Genomic DNA, 16,205 nt, shown 5'->3' on the forward strand with positions numbered 1-16,205 from the left:
AGATGAGGCAAACTTGTATTTTCTTACTCCTGGCCAAGAAAGCTGAAAAAACCCTCTGGGTTTAACATAACAATCCTGATCTATTTTAAGGAACTGTGTGTATAATCTCCTCGCGAGATTAATACTCGTTATTATCTTCTCTGCATCAGGCAAAGTCTCTGTTTGCTTCCAAGGTTTCAAAACCATGGCTGGGACAAAACTGAACGTACCGTCCTGACCTCCAGCCATCTGTTGGCAGCTGACAGAAATAAGTAGGCAATGTTGTTCGTGTCCGTCAGCTCCAGCATACGTTGTTTAAATCTGGCTTCGTGCCTGCCGAGACCAAAGTTGTTACATTACAACACATTACACACTCATACACAAAAGGGTGAAGCATTAACTCTGCTCTGCCTCCCCTCCCCCCAGCCCAAAACCTTTTGCCCTTCTGTTTTTGCCGAAGTTCGGGTTAAAAGCTCTTCCCTGAGGATGCGTATCTGCTGCCACAGCTCCCCATAGCCAGAGCAACATATGGAGTAGGGAGGAATTTGTTTGACAAGCAATTCTGTTGGACAAGGGTTTGGACCAGAGGCTGTCCCCTCAAAGAGATTGCAATGCCAGGGTGCTGGGAAATGTTTTGTTTCCCAGAGCTGATCCACTTTTTATAGGGTTGCATTGCAGTCCACTCCTCCCTCCCACAGGTGAGTGCTGCTGTGGCCCCTCAGCTCCTCCTCATAAGCCGCAGCAAAGGTACAGGGCTCCCCTGTCAGCTTAAACCTGATTTCAGAAGTTACCTGGCCAGCCTTAGGGCTCTTCAACAGGGTTGAAGGTTTCAACATCCCTAAAGTTTCAGGTAATGTGGATGTAGTGATCTGTAAATCAAACCTTTCAGCTACTCAGCTCAGCTGTTTTCTCAGCCAGTCACACTTTGCAACTCAGAAACTACATTCAGGGAGAGCTATGGATCTCCTCTAAATTACAAAAATGAGTGGTTTTACCTCCACTGTCACTTGTTCCTCTCTCCCCCACACAATGCCATCAGATTTAAAAACCAGTGCAAGGATGCCAGAGCACTGAAGAGCCAAAGTACACACTGGGAGGGGAAGGGAAATCTCTATTGGTACCAGTGTATAAATTCATGGAGCCTTGTACAGTCAGATGGAAACCATGTTGTTGTTTCATATTCTATTGTCTGCTGAATACCCTCACTTGAATAAACCAGCTGAACTTCAGTCAGCCGCTCAGTGTCTGTTTTATCTTCCATTTCAAAGTCTCAGGGCCCTGCTGTGAAGCACCTGTAACACATGTTCTTCCAGAAACTTCCTTTGTATTCCCTGCTATTTCCCACTGACATTCTATTTCCCTCTGCACAGCTTGTAAACATGACAAACAACCTCCCCAGAACAACTGGTAACAGTAATGATGTGGGGAGGAGCAAGGATACACTGACTACTCTGCTCATCTGCCTTCCTGGCAACAAAACCACTGCTCTCTTAATGGAAAATCTGACATGCTCAATCTGTGTTTTCATCCACGTTCAGCTCATCTTCTGGGCACTTTCAGACTTTTATCCTGTCAGATGATGAACAGCAAAGGTCACTGAGATTGCTCTCTGATCCAACTGTACTGCTTTGTGGTAAGTTATGTGAGGAGCTGCTCAGTTTTATCCTGGAACATACTGAACCCAAACTGCAGAGAATGACTAACAGGACTATCAGTAAATATGAGTTTGCAGACAAAAAATGCAGGAGTCTTCATGTTTGGTGGGCAGTGGAGCACAGGCAGGAAAATGAAATAGCTTCGATTAGCACCAGAGATCCTGAAAAACTCAACTGTTGGGGTGCCCTCAGGCTGCCTTTTGTTCTCTGCCATCCAAGCCCACGTTGCCTTTTTGTGAGGCAAAAAAGCACTGAGAAAGTGCTAAGTTCCTTTGTCTTCCTCAGGAGACAAGGTGAGAAAGGCCACCCTGAACCTCTCAGGAGGTACTCTGCGTACATCAGCATCAGGCCCTAATGATGACTTCCTGTTTCATTCAACATCATTCTGTTGATAAAGCTTGTTAAAGCATTTCCTGTTGACCACTGGCTCACATCTTTTCAACACAACAATGTTTTTGCTTGTCGTTCCACAGGCTTTACTGGTTGAGGTCCTAAAGTGTAGCTTGACTTGAGGAAACAGCCTTAAGCTGATCAAACAGGTGTGGAAATGGCATTGCAGTGGGATCTGCTCTGGTTTGGAATTCTGCATAGTGCAGAATGGGTGCAAGGTGCAGTTACTGGGGGAAAAAACTCAAGCTGGCACTTTGACAGAGTCATGATAACCATAATGGAGTGAACACAGGAGGACAGTTTGGCCAATATTTCATGTAGTAGAGAGAAAATATATGCATGGAAAGCTGGCAAAACTCTCTGGATCTTAGGGGATGTATTTTTCAGTTTTGATTAACAAAGGGAGGTTTTACAATATTAAGATCAAGTTCTGTTCTGCTGCAATTTTCTTGGAAAGTGCCTCACGTTGCACACTGCCTTTCAGCTGGAGAGTGCCATAATGATGTCTCCCTGCTTGGGAAGTGGGTTAAACACAGAGCTGATTCAGGGGCACTTGGACATAGCAGCAGGTTTGAAGGGGCAGTGCCTCTGCCTGCTTGGAAAACAGAGCTCCCTGCTGTCCAGGTTAATGGCATGGTTAAAATAGACTCATTAGAAGTTTAAATATCATATCTTAAAAACATAATCATCTTTAATTCAGTGGAACACCAATATGTGTGTGTTACTGAAAATATGCAAGATGTTTAAGAGGCATGGCAAAGCAACAGGAAAAAAATCTATTCTCTTTTTTTGAGATAGCTTAATGAAGTTCATCAAATTCAACAGTTTGCCCTCAGACATGCTCCAAGGAAGCTGCACAGGCCAGCCTGACCCCCAAGCCTCCCTCTAATAATTTGTTTTACAAATTTTACCCGAATGCTCTGATGGTGGTAAGGCCTTCAGCTGTCTCAGAGAAGTGACAGAGCAAAGGGAGCTGGGTGCTGTCATCAAGTTCCTGGAGGTCCCTGGGAGCATAAAAAACAGCAGACAACCATTACAATGTAAACATTGTCTGTAGAAATTTTGCTGCACAGCAGACAACAATAGACATTCTGTGTATTGCACATACTCTTTTCAGGATCACACAAAATAGTATTTCTATAGTACAGAAAGACACTGGCAGGAGAATATCACATTCCTTTTTCACCACAGGAACCTTTGAATCATCTCTCAGCTGCCCTCTCCATCTACTTTTGGTCACTTTAAGCTTCTATTGTCTCCCCAGGGTTAATGACATTATCATGTGTCTCCTGGATAAAAACCTGCTGTCCATTTAAGACAGATCCTAATTACCTTTTATTCTCACAGATTCTGATATATTAATAAAATTAACTTAAATTCAGAACCATTGATTTTAAACTTTACAGAGTGCTATTTGTGGCTCTTAGGTCAGGTATATAATAGCTAGGGTCTGTGTATCAGGAAGTTTATATATTTTATGTTAACATCTGGCCTAAAAAAGGAGCTGTATTTCCAGATAAACCTGGCCTCATTCTCCATATCTGGAAGTACCACAACTGAAAATAAAATAAAACAGACAATAGCAGATCTTCTCTTTGTGCTGTTAACATTGGTTGTAGCAGAGACAGCACTGACAGAGAAATAACATGAATGATAAATTTCCCTAATTACTCAGCAATGGCACTTCCAAGACCTGCATGGAGCAACAATATTTAAGTCCAAAAAGTTCCAGTCTTTTGAAGCAGGAACGTTTTCCAAGCCACAGAAAAAAAATACATCTTTCTGTAACACTCTGCCATTGGCATAGCAGCCAGTTGTACAAACAGAAGAGAGTCCAGATCATGAGAGATTAAAACTTATTATCAAAATCCTACTAATTTTGCACACTGTATTGAATAGGCCAGGGGAAACAACTGCTCAATGATGCTGGATGTTGCAGCATACAGAACTGAATTTGCTGCTGATGTTTTGATGATAAATATCTCTCAAATGTATGATGGAAAATACACAGAAGTTTTCGAAAGATGTAATGGAAAATACAACAAAGAGTCAAAGTGCTGCAAGAAATACTGTAAATATTTGCATTTCTAAAAATTAGTGAGGCTTATATGCCTGCAGAGGACTGCATGCGAGTTACAAATACTTGCTGAAGCTATTCCTTCATCCTACATTCCCCAAGACTAATTTTTATAGAAATAAATTGGATGTTTTAATTTCTATTGTGCATCAAAAGAACACAAGTCAAGCCTGAATGCCCCTCAAGTGATTTAAAAGAGTTTAATTTAACAGATTAATTTGAGAGTGAAAACCACGTCTACTGATTCATCAGCCACCTTGAGATCTGGTGTGCTGCCACGTACAGCTTCAGTTTGGAGGCTTGGTGGGGCAAGAACAAGGTTTCTGAAAAATCTCAGTGAAGTTAAGCAAATTATTTCACAATTAAACATTTCTGGTTTATGAATTGTGATTACAGAGTTTTCTTATAAATAAATCTTCTTGGAAGATTCTGGCTGATAACAAAAGATTAATGGATTGAATGTAAGAAAAAACTTTAAATGGCTTGCTGAAGATGTTTTATGAAATTATAGAATGAATTTAGCACTAGAAGCATGACTTGCTTTTTGCTGAAAAACTGTACTCTTTACACCGAGCCAAACCACCCTGAATATGAAACACTGTACAGTGGAAGTGACTTTCTGTGGAGCTTTTTTCCCCAATATGAAGGAAAAGCTATTGTTGATGTTAATCCAGGGAGTTATTTTCCATTCTCTACTAACCCTCAAATGTCAAAGAGGAGTTTGGACCAGATGCAAGCTCAGTTGATTAATAAACTTCATGCTCATCTGACTCTAGAGACAAAAAAATTGATTCAATTGGTGTTACTTCCTCAAATACCCCATTTATAGCCAGGTCAGTTGAAAATATTCTCCAGTGCATGTCTCAAACTTGTGCCTCAGCATCAAAAGCAGGATGCCATGGACATTTCCCCCTTTTTTGGCTCCTACAACCTCACTGTCCCGCCACAGTTCATATGTACAATATTTCATGGAGGAAACTTTCAGGAAGGTTCTTTAATACGTACTTGGAAGCAACCCTGAAGTATTTCTGGATAAAATAAAATGCTATGCCCAGGGGCACGAGGGCCACAAGGAACCATGGAGTGGCATAGGAGATCATCCCAATGGCTGACAGGCAGAGCAAGGTGGATCTGGTCAGAGACTCCAGTGTGGGAGGGATGTGCTAGTGGGAAATGAAAAACATCCATGATGCAAAAATCCCTGTAAGTACCATTAAAAGCCTTTTCCTATAGGAAAAGTGGAATGATACCACTATGCACTCAATGATATTCTCCTAATATCAGGAGTCTTTCTGTTTCTGTGGGTCTCATAGGCAAAGGTACAGAGGTTAAAAAATTAGTCAGTAGGTTTTTGCTTTCTAAAGGTCAGAGTTTCAAAGATCATGGGGAAATAGGAGCCATTTCCACCTCATTTATATATCAGGCAAGGAAGAGAGAATTGTTCTTGATATCCCAGACATTTAGAGAAATAGAATGCTCTGACTCAGAGTCTCATAATTTTTATTCCATGTTCCCACCAACCTTACATTCAGGATTATTGTTCATCCAAAAATTTTAACGCACAGCCATAGTGAAAGCAGCCCTTCCTCTCCCTGAATGCTCTAAATCCACATGTGCTGCAGCCAGGGTGGAACATTTATTTATCACATCCACTCCCACATATTCAAAGTTGTTATATTCTACTTTGTTTCCTGTTTTGAGCCCAAAATCTGATGTTTTCTTAATCCAGATCTTCCACCAGAAGCAACCAGTCTGCATATGAAGAAATTAAGAGCCACCACCTCCCATTATGTTTATTTTAATGGTTACCAGTCCTCATTACTACAAGAGTATGTACTTTTTACTTTGAGTGTCCCTCTTATCATTCCCAGAGCGTGGTTTTGCTATACCTTTCCCTACTGAATATTTTAGTACATCATCTTATTCAGTATCTACATGAAAATTTGCAAAGCCAGGATGATAAAACAGAATCTATTGATACATCTACCTGATCAATGATATTTGTATCAGCAGAGAAGCGATTTAGAATCAGCCCCAGCGGAGTCATATCAAAGAACCTGTTGGACAAATTAAAACCAAAAAGTTACCTGTAAAGGAATTCTAGTTTTGGATTAAAAGTCCAGTCAGACAGACCACAGAGCTATGTACAGCCATTGTCCTAAACTAAGCAGTAAATAGGAGTAACATACCAGATCATCTTATCTGCATCCTGACCGTCTAAATGCTTCTTTTGGCATTTTCCCCTGAAAAAAACTTTTGTCTCCTCTTCCAAAAACCTTCTGTCTTGTGTCCTGATCTTTCTTTCCTGCTCCATCAGGATTTAAGATCCCTTCCAGAGATCACAGCCTGATCCTGGCTGCTGCTCAGCCTCCTTCTAAGGGGCACCAACCCCAAATGTTTCACTGTAATAACTTTATTTGTTATCCAGGCACCCTTTTGGCCATCCTGCTGCCTTTGAGACCCTGGCTATTGTTCATAGAAGAAGCCTTGGTGTCCACATGATTTGACACCATGGCCATGGCTCAGAGATGGAGCTGGGTGCCCTGGAGCCTGAACTGCCCTCAGAGCTACCCTTGATGCCCCAGCCCTGAAGGGGTGCCAGCTTTCTGACACATTTCAGCCAGATAATAAACAGGGGCAAAATTTCACATGTTCTCTCACAGAATGTTCCTCGCGACCCCCCCCCACCCCCCACCCCCCAGTTACCTCACTAACTATTTTCACTTTTTGAGACCTTGAAGAAAACAGGTCAAATACAAGATCTTTTCATAGGAGTACCCTTGCAGTTACAAGAGGACAGGTTTTGACCATGTAGCTTTGCAGGGGCATCATTTTTGCTGCACCTGATTGGCCCGAGGATGATCTTGTTGAGGAGATTGTGGTGCAGGTTCTTGGCTGCTGTGAGGCCCATCCACTCCACAGTCAGGGATGTGATAAGGCAAAGGACAATCCCGGCTCCAGAGAGGATGCTGAAGACAGCTACATGGTAAGTCTAATAGAATGACAAATACATCAATCCTAGAAATAAATACCCATTTCTCTTTCCTGCTAGGAAGTTCCCAGGGTACCTGATACTAATCTCTTATATTACATAATTATAGATCATCTTTGGGATATAAAAGAACTATGATGGAACTGCAGTTCATCAAGTTCACATAATTAGAAGTTCTGGCAGTTCTAAGATCCCTCACTCTATTCTACCCCTCAAGACCTTGAAATGGTAGTTCTTAGAACTGTGAAGACTGACTATGTGGACAAATACAAAGGATTGTTAGCCAAGAAACTTAGGGGACCCAAGTAGAACCTCTCAAGAATTAAGGCATCTGAGAGATGTTGGGAAGTTCCACTTTATTAAGTTCAAGCATCATAAAATTCCCAGTGCAAATCCTAAACTGATCTGCCAGGGTTATAACACATTTCAAGCCTTCTGAAAGTTTAGTAAGTGGATTCCAGTGAGATACTGTACATGAGTCAAATTTACAACTATAAGCAGATTGTACTTAAACAGTACAATTGAAGACTTCAATTTTTTTTTTTCTGGCAGGACACTACTCAACAGCCAGTACTTAGGAAAGTGGGGTCATTGACTTAGAAGACCAGTTATAAAATCCAGATGGAAAAGTTTAGTGTAAGGTTCCTTCCTTTGAAAGGCCAATTATTTTTCTACCCTCAAACATACTTCTGTTTCAATTTTGCATGTTCAAAAAAGACTGATAAAATTTGAATTGCCTTCTTTTAACATTAAGAATTTGTCCATCCTGTATAATAATCTACCTGTCATTTCAATCCAGCTGACTTCTAGATGAACAGCAAATAATTACTTCAGAACATGTTTTCTCTCATTTTTTTCCCTGTCAGGCTCCAAGATCTGGCTCACCTTCTCTGCAAGCTTATCCTCATCAGCATTCCTGGCTTCATTTGCATTGTCCATGGATGTCCACGTAGCAAGCCAGTAATCTATGGCCACGATAACTGAGTGTTTCAACAGCTTGGAGAAAATCATCAGAAAGAGCAAGAAAAATCCTCCAGAGGTTAGATATCTCCAACAGGTTTTCCATGGCATCTTTGTCCTGAGCCTCAAGACAGTTGACATGTTATCATCTTCATCATCTTCCTCTTCCTCCTCTGTGACTCAGACATTTGATCAAGTAAGCTTGGATTCAATACTAAGAATTATACCTTGTTTTACCAGATTTGGTTGATTTTTTTTCCTTTTGAATTTAAATTTTAAAGTCATAATTCAGTTTGTCATTTAATAGCAGCAAACACTTCAGACAATTTTCATAAGAGTTCCCCTGTGCTCTTTAAGCAATTCTATAGTTTGCCAATCTTTGACTTGTCACAGTTTCATTAATAAATTTTTTATAAACTAAGTCTTCACTACTCATTATTTATAGAGGAGGCCAGGCCAACCTGTTCAGCAGCTTTTATTACACAGTCAGCAGAGTAATTTGGAAGATTTTAGAAAACCCTCCAAACCTTTCCATCCAGACTCTTCATCATCTGTTTGCATGAAAAAGTTAAACTTACTCTTCAATCAAGAGTACTAAAATGATAATTGATCACATTCTACTGAAAGAGAAATGGTGGAAGACTTCTGCTATGGAAAATACGTATTTCAGAGGTGTATAAACATGAAGTTTATTTTTTTTCCCCAGATAATAAGAATATATATCTCACAGGCCTGCAGGCCTCACTTGAGGAAGGGAAACATTGCCCTCCTCTTGACAGCTACCTCAATTTGTTTTCTTTACAATCCTTTCTGTTGTTGTACTTCTATCTAACCCATCGGTAACTCCAGGCATTGTGAGTTAGCAAAGAAGCTAACTTGTTTTGGTACACCCTTATCCCTGCACAATGTTCAGGGAAATATGTGGAGAACCCCTTAAACAAGTCCTGTTGTAAACAGATCAAAATGTTGGACTTTCCACTCTTATTACCAAGTGTTATCAATAGATTTTCACTTTGCTGCTAAGAACTGTCAGCTATAAAAGTGGAAAGACAATGAAATATGGGGTTCATTAAAGTGAAATTGTAAAACAAACCTTCATCTTCATCTTCCAGCTGTGACTTGGATTCTCTGGGGTACATGGCCCTTCTAAGGGTTTTTCTCTCAAGAGTGGTCTGGTCAGCTTCCATATCCTGAAATAGTTAGGTTATCATTAATATTAATTAGTTAATAATAGGTTTTACTGATTTGCGAGATCATTTATTAATTTGAGAGCTTAGCTGTTCACCAATTGTAGTAGTACCTGCAGTAACCTCAAAGAGACTTTATCTGGATCATATAACTCACAGAATGGAAAAATACAGTATTTTTCAATTTAAATGTCAGAAAATTCAGATTTGTCCACTTCTTTCCATCTCTCTTTCTGCCATTTTTTCATTCACTGTCTTCTGGAATAATAAAAACTTCCAAAATAGTCTTTAGAGAATCCTAAATGTTCATGGCAATAACAGAATAAAAGGGTAAGAGATACCACAGGAAGTTTCTGGGTCCAACCCCTGCCCCACCAAAGGATCAATTGTGCACCACATTTCCAAGGGTTATTTGCCTAAGACATCCTTACAAACCATCCATGATGGATATACCACACACTTCCTAGAAAATCTATTCCAGCCCCTAAAACTTCTTACAGGTCATGTGGTTTTGCCCTAAAGTCAAGTTTAAAACTTGCTTCAGACACAGTTCTGGTTTTTTTTTTTTTAATTAAACAACAAATATTTCTTTGCAGAAAACTCATGCTTGCCTAAATGCTCCCATTTACCTTTTCCAACTCTTGATCTTGGCGATTCATCAGAGTTTTCCAGTGTTCATATAGCTCAACATCCTTGTTTTGGATGTCCTTTAGTGTCCCTTCTCTAAGCACCATTCCATCCTTCATTGCTATGATCTAGGGGAGAAAGCACCCAGCACTCAGCAACACAGATACCATAATCACTGACCTGGATCCTACAAGACATGTCTCATCATTAATGACAATACCATTATGCAAATTTCTGTCCTCATTTTATTCAATATTTTATTAATAACTTCTTAAGTTTGCTGGCACAGCTCATGAACTGAAACTCCTATAAGTCATGCTTTCCTGCACATGTAAAAAAGCATTGAAAAGAAGGGATAGACATATTTGCAATTTGATCAAAATTCTCCAGGCCTTTCAATTAACAAAAACAAAATCTACTTAAATAATGTAAAAATAAAATAGTTCTTGCACTATAAAATCTGTGTTAGTTAAAGTGGCAGTTAGCCACATGGCATATGGAATAAAGGAAGGACTCTGTTGCAGGGAAAAGTAATAATCCCATTAAATGTTATGGTGTTAACTTCAAGTGTACATTCATCCTTAGCAGTTTTTCCCCTGGTACCTCTTCTCTTACCCAGTCAGCATGTGGCAGATATTGTAATTTATGTGTGACCAGAACAAGAGTCCTCTTGTCTTCTTGCAGGAACTTCAAAATCCCTTCCTGCATTAAGTGATCACTCAAGTGAATGTCCAGTGCAGAGAATGGGTCATCCTGCAATCACATCAAATTGAAAAATACTAGAACAGGATTCAACAGCGAGGATTATTCCTAAAATAGTATTTATTTAAAAAAAGCATCTGTCTTTACTGATGTTTCATCTCTCTCTAGTGACTAGGACCCAGTCAGAGGGCTGCACTCCAGTGAGCTGGAATCCACTGCTCTTCAGTTCACAACAATGGACTCAGTTTCATTTTTTGTGTCTGGCTGTGTGCAGTGCTGGTGCCTCACTGACAGAGTGCAGGATCACCAGAACTGAAATTTCCCATCCAAGTTTGAAAATGCCAGGATCCAAATACAAGCTTGGGCCCAATTTTGATGTGAAACTGGCACAGGAAAATTACATTAGAGTTAGCAACTCTTCTCATTTCCTCCAAACTGAACTACAGACATGCTTGGTCTTCACTTTGAGTGAGTGTGGCTGGAAATAAGGCAACATTCAGATAAGGATATCAGTATGCAAACACTTTTTCTTCAAGAAGTCTCTACTTAATTTTGAAGAGGTTCAAACAGCCCCTTCATGAACCTCCCGAAATTCCTGATATGCCTTGAAATTAATAATAGATAAGGGACAGTCTGTCCAACTCCACAGCACTCTGCAGGAGAGTGCTGAGCCCTCATACTGTTCATTATGGTTCTTTATCAGAAATCCTGCTGATTTCTGTAGGACTCTGCTGATTGTAGGTCACCACTGAGAGCAAGGAGAAGACAATCTGCTCCACTCTTCCAGTGTTAATCTGTGCAGCAATTCCCACCTTCACCAGTCTCCCAGGATGTTTTGATGCTGCCTCTGATGGACGCTTATTTCCTATCTCTATAATTGGGTTTTGGAGTTGAATACAAGTCCCCAGAGGTCTTCTAAACATAAACTAAAGATATGGAATTACAGTTTTATTACTAACTTCCCACACTCCATGTGAAAAAGAAAAATCTTACCAAGAAGACAATGTTGGTGTTCTGGTAGAGTGCTCGAGCTACACAGATTCTCTGTCGTTGGCCTCCACTTAAATTAATCCCCTAATGAGTAAAATGGATCAGAAATAGGCATCTTTGAATAAACATTATGACAGGCCTTTGGAAATGTGGTTTTTTACAATTATAGAGTTCCAATAAAAATAAAAAAAACATTAAAATGCTAGTTCTATTGATAAACAAGCATAATCCTCATATAATATCAGAATAAAAGTTATTGTTCATGGGTGAGTGTAAATTATGAAGAGCTGCTCTGAGCACAGTAGGCTTTTTAGATTGAAAAAATGTAACCAATACCAGCATCAAATTCTGCAAGCAAAATATGGGAGACTCAGGCCAAGAAATCCCATTTGAGAAATAGCTGAAGAAGCAGAAGAGATTTCAACTTCTTTTGTGGCAACCCTTGGTCAATTACAATTATTTACCAGTTTGGCAGCCCAAATCAGACTAGAAGTGATGTCACTAGTCTGAGTGACATCAGGGAGTGTCTTCTTAATACAAAGGTCAAGCAGAGATTAAAGCATTCACATTATTTACCCTTTCTCCAATTTCTGTCTGGTCACCAAATGGCAGTAAATCAATATCAGGCTGCAGAGAACAGGCATCTGTAACAGCCTTGTACCTGGAAAAACAACATGGTCATTGCAATTATTTATGCAGCCATTGACTTTACCAACACAAAAACCTCCAGCTAGAGGTCACCACGAAGTGTTTATGGCTCTGGGATGGCTGGATAATTGCAAAAATAAGTAGGGCAAAATGATTATTCAGAACTAATTGTAAATTGTAGGAGCATTGTAAACAAAAAAATGACATATTTATTAGAGATCTTTATTGGCAAGACTGCTTTTTAAAGGTTTAATTATGTAAATTATTGAGTGCATTCTTCCCTGTCATGGAGTTGTTTTGTTGGACTGGAGTATTTGAAGCTCTTTTCCATTGAGTTTTTATTCTTCCCCCTTTAAGTGCCTCTTCATTTTCTTTGGAGTGATATTACAGGACAAAGGATTCTTAAGTTCTTCTGATCTTACCAGAAACAGCAAACCACTTGCAAAAATTTGAAATTTTTTGGGTGAGATTTCTGGGTCTGTGGCAGGTGATCTGCTGATGAGCAGCTGGGATCAGACTATTTGCATGATGAAATTTAGCTTTTCCCCATTGAAGCTAGTGAAACAGGCTGATGGATGCAGTGGCTGAAGAATTTGGTCCCTGAAATTTTGGTGCTTTTCTGGATTTTGAGGCATTTGGTCATGATTAGGTTTTTATCAAGTCAGAATGGAATCATACATCTTAACACAGCACAGACTGAGAGGAACAGGGTGTATTTTTAATAACTGAAAACAGATAGAGTGTTGCCTTTGAAAACATCAGCAATTTGTTTTCTTTAGGTCCAGTCACTTTTTCCACATTTGTTAATTGACCTTTTAGAAGGATGCAAGAAGCAGGTGCTGGATAGGCCCAATACCAGCTGTGCACCTCAGCTTTCACACTCCCTTCTCCTGTATTTCTAAAGGAAGAATTAAGGCCATTCTCTCGAGGCACCCCATCTTCATAAATACTGTTTTTGGGAAGTGGCTGCTTCAGTAACTTGATCACAGCAGGATTAGCACATAAACTCAGTGGAAACATGCCTAGAATCCCTATTTCCAGAGACCTCTGGCAGCCTCAGGCTCCATTAAACTAAAGAAAAACATGTCAGTAGTCTCCAAAGATGAGATTCATCTCACCTTGGCAATGACACATATGGATTCAGCTGTGTTCCACAGAGAGCCATGGCCACTGTGGGATTTCTCACAAACATCTTGGACACATGCTCTGGTTAGAGGAGCAGCCTTGAAAGACTAACCAGAAACCTTCCTCTGAGGTGAACAAAGTCAGGTCGGCTAAATCCACCCCAGTTTTAGCATGCACTGACTGATATTTACCAGAATCTACAAAGTTCCTCCAGAAGATGCTAAAAAACCCTCTTTAAAAGGACCTGCCAGGTGTTTTTTGCAAGAAGGTGGATATTTACCTCTGCTTATTAAAGGGGCTGCCAAAGATGATGTTCTCCTCCACAGTGGCATTGAGCAGCCACGGCTTCTGAGCTGCATAAGCCACGGAGTACCTGTTCCTACTGCAGACAGACACAGAGCTTTAGTAAGAATCAAAGCCCTCACACTATGAAATGTCTGATAATCAGATTTTTTAAAGTTAATTTCATGAATGTGGATTTAGAAAAATACAGGGAAACACATAAGCAAAACAAAGTGAAGGGAAGAGTTTTAAATTTGATGTTTTTGTTAGAACAGCACCCGATCTCTCCCCTGATGGCAAAATCTACACTCTAGGTTGTATTCTATTCTACTATAAATGCCTGGTACATACCTCAATCTAGTAACTGCGGTTTAAATCCAAAGGCAAATTATAAATAACAGTAAGAAATATCAAATTCTCACAGGAAAAGTTATTTGGCATTATTTTCTCTAACATCAGAACAGGGAGTGAAAAAGCACTGTTCAAATGGCTTCAGCACACTTGAATTGCTGCTTTCCGAAGTTTTAGATTATTTTATGTGGCCACACATATAAAATACTTTTTTCTCAGTGAATACTTTTTTTCCATTCAGGCTGTTAGATCCTCAATGATACTGGAATAGAGAGCAGTTTAATACAGATTGGGAAGGAAGCACTGCAGTCTCCCAAGGATTTATTAGACATACTTTAGATGTGTCTAAATGCCTGGTGACATGTGTCAATAGAGGCATGAATGCTCTTTACTTCTGGCTGTTTTGCCAAGGTACAGCAGCAAAAAAGGTCATGCAATTTCAGACATTTTTCTGAGATGCCCAAGGTGATGTGAGGAAGGAGGTGTGAACTGGTACTGGCTCATGGATCTGAACACTTATCATAGAATCATGGAATGGTTTGGGTTGGAAGGGAGTTTAAAGATCATCTCATTCCATCCCCCCTGCCATAGGCAGGGACACCTTCCACTATCCCAGGTTGCTCAGAGCCCCATCCAAACTGGCCTTGGACACTGCCAGGGATGGGGCAGCCACAGCTTCTCTGGGCAACCTGTGCCAGGACCTCACCACACTTAAGATAAAGAATTTTTTTCTAATATCCAATCTAAACCTGCTCTCTGTCAGTGTGAAGCCATTCCTCCTTGTCCTGGCACTCCAGGCCCTTGTAAATGGTCTCTCTCCATCTTTCTTGTTGGCTCCCTACAGGTTCTGGAAGGCCACAATTAGGTTCCTTCTCAGTCTCTTTGATGGTATTGCTTCCAGCAAAGCATTTGCTTAGCTTCATTTGTAAGCATGTAGGATTTACTATTGAGAGAGGGGATGCTAGGGCAGGAGAAACAGCTGGTTAGAAGCTGTCAGCAACATCCCAAAACTTCCAGGAGTTTTAGCTGTTCATATGCACTCGTATGAAATATGTCCTCGAGATTATGGGGCAGCAAATCATTGTGTGGCTCCCAGCCACATCTCTGTGTGCCACTACCTCTCTGTCATTTGTGACATGCTTTTAGTGGAGCTTGTCCTTCTTTTAAACCTGGAGCCAGGGGTGGAGTCCGTGCTTGGCTTCAGCTGGAGCTGAGCTGGCTCCCTCTGTGCCCTGCTCCATCCCATCCCAGGTTAGGCACCATGGGGAACCCAGTACTGGGCAGAAAACTCAAAAACACACTGAAGGAGACAACTAATGATGCCTCATACCTAGAGATCCTGTCTTGCATGACAAGGAGCACACTAAACTCCCACTGAGATCGGCTGGGAGCTCAGCATCTTTCAGAAAAGACAGAGGTAGTGGTTCACTGGCTGGAGAAGTGGGGGATCCACTGGATTTGCACAATCTATCAATTAATCCCACAGCAAACAATTATCAACATGTTAAGGAAACACAGAGATGGCTTAAGAGCACAGAGATGAGGATTTGGGGAGATTCTGAAGAAATTAATGAGTGTTTTATGATACACTAGAAAAGAAGTAATACCTTCTGGATGCTTCAAAAGAAGGTTCAGTTTCATTTACACTGTAAGTTATGGTAAATGACATTTAGTAAGCAGGAAATATAAAGAATAACATTTTGTGCTAGTTTTACATACAGTGAACCTGGAGTTGATGACATACTTTAAAAACTTAACATAAGTTTGGGGTTTTTTTGTTCTTGAAGGGAAAACAAACAAGGTCTAAGCAAAAGCATAACACTTTTCTAAATTTGACAGTTTCATATCTACAAAGCATAGAGGCTAAACAGGCAAATTACATTGTTAGAAAATGTATTAAAAATGAAAATTGTCTCATAAAACCTTTTAGAAATTAAAATATTAATATTGCCTGGCAAGCAGTAAGTTAGCTTCTCCAGACAGTTCTGCCAATGGCCTGCAGAAGTTGGTGACTAATGACAAATTTCCCCTGGAGTAAAGAAAAACTTTGCAGCTACACTGTAGGATCAGAACAGATTTTTAATCTCTTTGTAGCACTAAGGTTGCATAAAGCTGTGCACAGCACTACAACATGTAGATTTTCCTTGTCATCCTCCACTTCTTAAGGATCATATCCCTAAGAAATGCATTCTGAAGAGCATTCAAATGGCAGCAATGACATAAATGATTTTGCAGCTCCC

The 16,205-nt window shown here is 40.2% G+C and overlaps 1 protein-coding gene across 1 annotated transcript in view; it reads right to left on the reverse strand.

The window, feature by feature from the left end:
• The window catches only part of ABCC9 (ATP binding cassette subfamily C member 9), a 71,339-nt gene that overhangs the window by 13,584 nt on the left and 41,550 nt on the right, over positions 1-16,205 (reverse strand). Inside the window, exons 22-34 of the mRNA XM_019292671.3 lie at positions 15,573-15,611; positions 13,613-13,714; positions 12,136-12,220; positions 11,563-11,643; positions 10,483-10,620; positions 9,870-9,995; positions 9,147-9,243; positions 7,979-8,226; positions 6,945-7,093; positions 6,089-6,158; positions 5,107-5,264; positions 2,936-3,028; positions 210-312 (exon numbers count right to left, since the gene is read on the reverse strand). Coding sequence (XP_019148216.1) covers positions 210-312; positions 2,936-3,028; positions 5,107-5,264; positions 6,089-6,158; positions 6,945-7,093; positions 7,979-8,226; positions 9,147-9,243; positions 9,870-9,995; positions 10,483-10,620; positions 11,563-11,643; positions 12,136-12,220; positions 13,613-13,714; positions 15,573-15,611 — 1,489 coding nt within the window. The remainder of the gene's footprint in view (positions 1-209; positions 313-2,935; positions 3,029-5,106; positions 5,265-6,088; positions 6,159-6,944; positions 7,094-7,978; positions 8,227-9,146; positions 9,244-9,869; positions 9,996-10,482; positions 10,621-11,562; positions 11,644-12,135; positions 12,221-13,612; positions 13,715-15,572; positions 15,612-16,205) is intronic.

This window comes from Corvus cornix, chromosome 1A, assembly GCF_000738735.6.
Source record: "Corvus cornix cornix isolate S_Up_H32 chromosome 1A, ASM73873v5, whole genome shotgun sequence".
Classification (NCBI taxonomy): Eukaryota; Metazoa; Chordata; class Aves; order Passeriformes; family Corvidae; genus Corvus; species Corvus cornix.